Source organism: Crocuta crocuta, unplaced genomic scaffold (assembly GCF_008692635.1).
Source record: "Crocuta crocuta isolate KB4526 unplaced genomic scaffold, BGI_CrCroc_1.0 scaffold246, whole genome shotgun sequence".
NCBI lineage: Eukaryota > Metazoa > Chordata > Mammalia > Carnivora > Hyaenidae > Crocuta > Crocuta crocuta.
Genome location: NW_027531902.1, coordinates 19,941 through 27,616, shown reverse-complemented (window position 1 = coordinate 27,616; position 7,676 = coordinate 19,941). Strand labels below are relative to the sequence as shown.

The 7,676-nt window shown below is 48.0% G+C and overlaps 1 protein-coding gene across 1 annotated transcript in view; it reads right to left on the bottom strand.

Moving 5' to 3' along the window:
* Positions 1–795: 795 nt before the first annotated feature.
* Positions 796–7,676, bottom strand: part of XDH (xanthine dehydrogenase) — a 25,787-nt gene continuing 18,906 nt past the window's right edge. The window contains exons 15-19 of the mRNA XM_077774113.1: positions 6,894–6,903; positions 6,677–6,742; positions 5,072–5,260; positions 3,373–3,549; positions 796–1,752 (exon numbers count right to left, since the gene is read on the bottom strand). Of these exons, the coding sequence (XP_077630239.1) occupies positions 1,702–1,752; positions 3,373–3,549; positions 5,072–5,260; positions 6,677–6,742; positions 6,894–6,903 (493 nt within the window). The 3' untranslated portion in view covers positions 796–1,701. The remainder of the gene's footprint in view (positions 1,753–3,372; positions 3,550–5,071; positions 5,261–6,676; positions 6,743–6,893; positions 6,904–7,676) is intronic.

The window sequence follows — 7,676 nt, the reverse complement described above, 5'->3', positions numbered from 1 at the left end:
TCCATGTAAATGTTAGTTCAATTTATAATGTTCTTCACTCTAAATTGTATTGTAACATGGCTGGCATAGCTTGAATATTCTGAGGAAAGGAATTTTGTAAGGAAGTGTATGTGTGTGCACATGCACATGTGTGAGTGTGCTCTCTAGAAATAAAGGCTGCCTAAGATATGACAGATATTAGCATTTGGTGAGATTATTATGATTCATAAGCATTTCTCACATGCCAACCAGTTGACTGTTTCATTTATTAGTGGCATCAAGCACTGGGGTCAACTACATGGTTTACACTATTCTCCCTCCCTGGCCTGAGCCATGGCCCCATCTGGGAGAAGGTTGGGTGTTTGAAGCAGTGAAGGCGCATGACAGTGTCACATCTTCACCCAGCACCATACAGCGATGAAATCACCTGTTGGAACAACTAGAGGTATGTTTGCTCCTCTCCTGGTCTCCTTACCAACCTCAGGAACTTGGGAGAATCTAAACAGAGTTCATTAAGCCCAAATATCACATCACTGTGTGGGAGCCACATCTGATAGTTGAAAATCCCTTATATAACTGGAATTTTTAGGTCATATATTTATAGGCTTTCAGAACTGGCAAAGGCCTTGGAGATTGGTCCAGTTCAGTTCTTTCACTCTACAGGAAAATAAAGCACAGAAAAGAGAAGTGACAGACTGAGGTCACACAGATAGAGTCACTGCTGGAATGAGAACTCAGGCTCCTTGACTGTGATTCTTCTGGATGACCTTAATTTTGGGAGCCTGATTTCTAAATGGAAATTACTCTGGCTTTGAATGAAGATTTTCAATTTTTTATAAAGTTTATTTATTTTCAGAGAGAGAGAATCCTTGCATGGGAGAGGCAGAGACAGGAAGAGAGGATCCCAAATCAATCTCAGTGTACTGTCAGCACACAGCCTGACATGGAGCTCGATCTCAGGAACTGTGAGATCATGACCTCAGCCAAAATCAAGAATTGGACACTTAACCAACTGAGCCACCCAGGAGCCCCTCGAATGAAGATTTTTAAACCTGATTTCTTTTATTGTACAAACGGGAAGATAAAGAAAACTAGCACATTGTAGGTGCTCAATAACTTGGTTGGTTAGCTTTTGATGGTGTAGAAAAATTTCCTTTCTGCCACTTACTAAGATTAGATCAACCTTGAATTAGTGTCATTGTTTATTCTCTTCAATGACCCAAAGGTGGTTAGAGGTTTGAATCTCGCCCCACTGTCCCATTGCAAATTTGACTATGTGTCTGTGGTTATAATATGATGTTCATTGGTTTGAAGGAAAGCCTTTCTGATTGAGATTGGAAGCCTCTGGAGGTTTGGGGCATCCTCTTTGAAGGAAGGTACTGTCAGCACCTGAGCTTATACAGCCTGTCCTATGATAGGACAGAACACATACACCTATTATACATACATGATTAAAGCAGACATAAAATCTAATTGCATATTAGCCACATGGCCCTAAAAGTTCTGAATATGCTTATCATTATGCTTACAAATCATATTTTTGATCAAATTCTTCCCATGAAAACAATACAGGATCTTCCAATGCATCCCGTGTTCCTCCAGACACCATCCTGATGAATCACGGTGTTGTCGTGCTGTGTATACATCCTGATCTGCAGACATGTTTCACACTCCACGGAAGATCCATCATAGCATCAGCGGACTCTTCCAGGGGCTGTCTCTTCAGACCCTCACAGACCAGGGTTTGCAGTTTTCTGCAGGGCCAGTGATGCACTAGGAAGCAACAATAGAAAACTCATCACTGGGGTCTTCCCATAGCAGAGGACATGTTGCCCACTCCAATGCACATGCCACCTCCCACCACTTCCGGCCACCATTCCAAGACCAAACACCCCTCTTCAGTCTCAGCGGTTTGAAGGGCCCCTGGCATAGGACCCCCTAATTGCCTAGTCATTCATTTACTTTTGCTAAGCACTCTCAATGTGGGAGGCACTCTAGTAGGCTCCAAAGGGACAGGACCAACCAAATACAGAAGGGGCCCCTTCACACGTGGTACACACAGTCCTTAGAATCATGACTGGTTCATAGAATCAGTTACTCGTGCAAAACCACTGCAGGGACTTAACTCAGTGGTGTGTTGTAACAGAGCAAAGGGGCTTGGGTCACAACAATTGCTTTAGGTCTGAGGACCCAGAGGGGCTCATTAAATCAATGAGTTCTGTGTCAGATTATCTTCAAGGAGAGAACTTGGCCACCTGTGTAAGCTTATTGGGAGTCATCAGCACCTCATCTCCCAGGGAAGGGGGTGTGGGCAACTGTCAGTACGTGGCCATGGTGAGAAGGTTCTGGGTTGTGGAAAGGTTGCTGCAGAGCTGTGGGCATCCTCGCTGCCTAGAAGCTCCACGCATGGTCTGTTTGTCTTACCCCATAGCTAAAGCTACTGGCAGATGAGAATGGCCTCCCTCAGGACCCTTCTGTCTCCCTCACCCTTGGCGCTAAGGCCTGAAAAGACAGATTTGCCTGCTCTGAAGGCTCTCCTGTAACTTCTCCATTCCTGGAACACCTTCGGTCCATGAGTATCCATTCTACCTCGAAACCCAAAAGGCATATCAAATCTTCTATCAAACACCCAGGAAGAAGTCCAACTTGGGTTATCAAGAAGAATCTGGTCCTGCTAACTCAACAGAGCCTGCTGCTGCAAAGGCAGTTGGAGTCCTATGTGTGCCGAGCCTGCTTCGGCACAGCTCAGAGGTGACAGTAGAAGCAACGTCCCTGCGTGGTCTTCTTTGGCCAGACATTGTCCACTACAGGTATCACAGAGACACTTCCCATGGTCCAATGACCACAGAATTCCTGCTACATGCTGCTACATACGCTAAGGGAGTAACCAGTCACCACATAATACAATCAGCTGGTTTCCCTAAAGACTGCAAAGTTTTCGTGGGCATCCATGTGTGCCAGCATCAGCATGGCATGTGGCAATCACAGAACAAACGTGGTGCAGCTAATTCATTCACTAAGCCTCCTTTTCACCTCCGTCTCCACAGCACTCACACAGTGGCTTTCACGAAGCAGGGTCTCCAAAGTGCCAGTGATGGACACTAAAAGACTAGGCTCTTCTGGACTTTTACCCATCAGCCTCATCTTCAAGGAAAAAAACTTAAATCTGTGAGTGATTTAAGCTGTCCACGAAAGGACACTCTCTCCTCTAAGAAAGCCCAGCTAACAAGCTTCAATTTCTTGCTGTTTTCCAGCAAGTTCGAGGGAGTGCCTCAACGGCACAAGGAAAGTACCATGGACCCAAGACTGCTCAGCAGAAAGAGAGTTTGGCATCCCACTCTCCTCTCTGCCCAGCCTCCCCGCTACTGAGTGGGCGCTCGAGGGACCTCATACCAGCGTGGTGAACTTGTCCACGCAGGCGTTGCGGATCTTCTCTGGGGTGGCAGGGCTGTCTAGCCGGAAAAGCTTCTTCATCTTATAATCCGTGTTCCCAGCTCGAGCTGCACGGATGGCATCCTGGATGGCGAAGAAGATGGAGGCTGCTAGGAAGAGGGGCGGCTCACCGACGGCCTGTAGGACAGAGCACATGGCAGGGAGTCAAGCAACAGGACCCAAGCTCTGCACCCAGAGGGCTGGTGACACCAGGAACCCCAGCCAGCCCCAGGGGGCCACAGTCAGCAAGGCAGGAAGAATATTCACAGTTCTTCAGGGCTGAGAGCAATCAAGCCAGTAAATGACGTAACCTCAATGGCGTATTTCTTTTAACACTTACCATGTGATTTGTCTCTGATGGCACCATGCAAATAAAAAGTACCATTAAAAGTTGTTTTAAATAATTATATTTTATGGACAAAAGTGTCTGACGTGAATTTGGACGCTTTCCTCAGTTATAAGGCTCGGGGAATCATCTACCTGCAACTCTGACACCCTCATTTACAGGCACCATAAGTATATTTGTAGGCACCCTAATTATACTTACAGCGTCATCTGGGATATAGGCATCATGACAAACAGGAATTAAACATTTTCTAGCAGAATTTGTTTTGCTCCCCCAAAGCACAGACCGGAAACTACCTATATCAAAATCACTAGGGATGCTTTTTTTTGGTAATGTTTATTTCATTTTGAGAGACAGAATGTGAGAGGAGGAGGGGCAGAGAGAGAGAGGGAAACACAGGATCCGAAGGAGACTTCAGGCTCTGAGCAGTCAGCACAGAGCCTGATGCAGGGCTCAAACCCACGAACTGTGAGATAATGACCTGAGCCAAAGTCAGAAGTTAACCAACTGAGCCACTCAGGCACCCCTACGTCTGCTTATTAAAAAGGCATGTTGCGGGGTCTTACTCCAGACCTACTGAATCAAAATTTCTAGGGATAGGTCCCACGAAATGTATTTTTATCATGAGACCACAGTGATCCTGATGCATGCTAAAGCGTGAGAGTCGATGGCAAGATCACAGTGTCATAGTCCCAACCACAGAGAAGTAAACCATAAGATGAGCAAATGGGTGTGTTTCACTGGTGACAAGTGATTATCTGTCTTCCTTTTTAGATCTAGGACTGTACCAATCAGCTTACCTGATTTTCAACCATTTTTCACACTTACTGGGGACAGGGAGGAAATAAGGGATGACTATAATCCTTGAGGCATGCAGATCAAGTTTAAAGTCAGGTGCCAGCCACTGAAGTAGGCAAAAGGGTTTGCACAGAGGTATTGCCCCATATGCAGTGAATATGCTATTCCTGTTAGATAACAGGGAGGAGTGTGTACCTGTGGGGTCATCTTTAGGACCAAGCATCAACATGCACACCTGAGACGTGGGTGTTGGTCAGGACTTGAGCTACAGGCCTAGATCAAAGGAATCTCTCCAAGTGCACCCAACAGAGCTGGCTTTGACCACACAGATCTGGTGTCATCCCAGTATTCTTTTTCTCAGGCAGGGACTGCCTACCACTCCATCATCCTTGCCGAAACTCGTGTCAAGTCCTCTTGTCTCTTCCAGACAAGCCCCCTGCAGACCCACGCGGTAGGCGACTGGAGCCCCTCCTGACCCCCATGGCCTCCCACGGTGCAGACCCAGGGCAACAGTACCTTGGACGCATAGATGGCCTTCTTGTTGGGGCAGTCACGGAGCAGGGATACCCGGAACACACTGGGGATGCTGCCAAACGCAGGGATCTTGTATGTTCTGGGGCCACGGGTGTGCAGGCTCCCCTCGGGGGAATACTGCAGCTCCTCCAGCGTAAAGAGGCCGAGGCCCTGGATAAACGCCCCTTCCACCTGCAGGGCAGACAGAGACCATGGCCACTCTGCCTCCCCCTCCCCAGGACAGATACTGCTTCCCACAATAGGCGCCAAGCCCCACGGGGAGTGGGCCTGGAAAGGAGCTGAAAACAGCCCTCCACAGCCCACCTGGCTCCTCCCAGCCTGGGATCATCTATCCGGGCCTTCGCCAGGCACTGGTGTAGGCAGAGCAAAGGCATCAACACTGAAGGTTAGTTGTAGAACTTGTCAGCCGTTCCAGAAGGGTCATACCGTGGTAGGCATAACTTTTCATTAAAATCTGCTGTAGGGCAGGCGGAGATGTTCCTTCCAAGCTGCCACTGTGGGAATGGCCACTCCAGGTTGAGAAGTGTGCTCCCAGGCTAAGGGCTGCAGAGTGTCCCCCCAGGGACCCCCCAATTCCTGTGTGCTAAGTGGGACCACGTGCTTTTAGGCAGCTGCACCCGAGAGGAGGAGTTTCGTGGACAGTAGATTTAGGCTGTTTGAACTCCCAGCCCTGCCTGCCGTCTGGGAGAAGGGGAGCCCCTGCTGTGGGTTACAGAGCTCTCTTAGGGGCTGACCCACATGTGTGTTCTCCCAGCTGCCCCTCTCACGGAGGATCCCGTGGGTGCCCCACTGCCAAATTAGTGTGTTCTGGGGGCAGTCCAGGTGCTACTCATCTTTGTGTGTGAGGTGGCTCCCACAGTGCCTGCCCCCAGGAGGGGGTCCCCCAAAGGTCATTAAATGAATTAATGAACAGATGTGACTAATGGCTACGTTTCTGTATACTCAGTAACTGTCCATTTTTGAAAAGTAGAACTTATAATTGCTACCAGATGCTCAGTCTTTGATGCCTGGGTCTCTTGACCACCATTCTACCCAACACTCTCCTATTTTTCAAAAGTGATTTTCTTTGAGCCACCCCTTAATTGCTCTTGCTCGAACCCCCGTCATTTGCCCTAGTGCCCTCTGGTATTCCATGCTTGGTAGCATTTATTTCTAGAAGAGAAAACGTGTCCTGGGTGGAAAAGGAATGAGGAGGGGAAACTCCTCTGACCTCAGATCCTACTGCCTGCACCCTAATCCCAGATTCAATCTGCATTCCACGTCGCATTCTTTCTCAAACTGTGTCCACACGTGTGTGTGCACGTGCGGGTGTGTGGGTGTGTGTACACGTGCACCCACTGTTTTCACCATTTATCATCTTGCTCTGTGAGGTGTGAACACCCTTTCCAGAAGTGACATTAATTTGTCTCCTGCCTCAAGAGTGCACTCTCCTCTATCTAACTCCTGCTGGGGGAGATTCAGTGCATACCAGGTACAGACCTAATTAAAAATGGCATTGGACAAAATGCATTGGCTGGTAACAGTAGGAGAGGAAGGGGCACACCTGTGGCCAGGTCCATCTCCACCCAGGGCACCCACGTGCCTTACCTGTCCAATATCAATGGCAGGGTTCAGACTGGAACCGACATCCATGACAATGTCTGTGCGGAGGTTCTAGGGTGGATGGCAAAATAAAAAGAGTGTGAAAAGAAAGGAATGAGCAGAATGATAGATGGGTCTCGGTGACCCTTAACTTATTGTGTCAACGCAGATAGCACTTTCAGAAGCAGAGTGTCCTGGAGGTGCTCAGACAGGGTGCTCATACCCCTGTCAGTCTGCACGGGCATCACCAATGCTGAAGTTTGGGTTTGTGGCCACTAGACAGGGGATGGGAGTGACCACACTCTACTGGAATCAGAAGGAACTGTGCACACACACACCCATGAGCAAGAAGCCTGGTTCCCAGGCTCCTGAGGCTCTCAACCTGAGCCTGGATAGACCGTGTAGGGAAGGGGATAACAAACGGCATTCAATCCATGGGCTGATTCCATCCTGTGCCCTGTTTTTGTAGGACCTGTGAGATGATTATGCTGTTTACGTTTTTAAAATTTTTTTTGAATGTTTTATTTATTTTTTTTTTAGAGAAAGAGACAGAGTACCAGCAGGGGAGGAACAGAGAGAGAGAGAGAGACAGAGAATCCGAAGCAGGCTCCAGCCTCTGAGCTGTCAGCACAGAGCCCGATATGGGGCTCGAATTCATGAACCATGATATCATAACTCGAGCTGAAGTCAGACACTTAACCAACTGAGCTACCCAGGTGCCCCAATGGTGTTTACATTTTTAGATGACTGGCAAAAATAAGAATATGTTGGGACATGTGAAAACAATATGAAATTCACATTCAGTGTGCACAAATCACATCATATTGGATGTGCCATGCCCTTTTGTTTGCATACATCTATGGCTATTCCAGTGCTATGGTGATGGAATTGAGTAGTTGAGGCAGAGTCTCTGTGGCCCAGAAAAAGCCCCAAATATTGGCTCTCTGGTCCTTCATAGGAAGTTTGCCAAGCTGTGATGTCAGACATGATTTTCCCAACCAGAAAG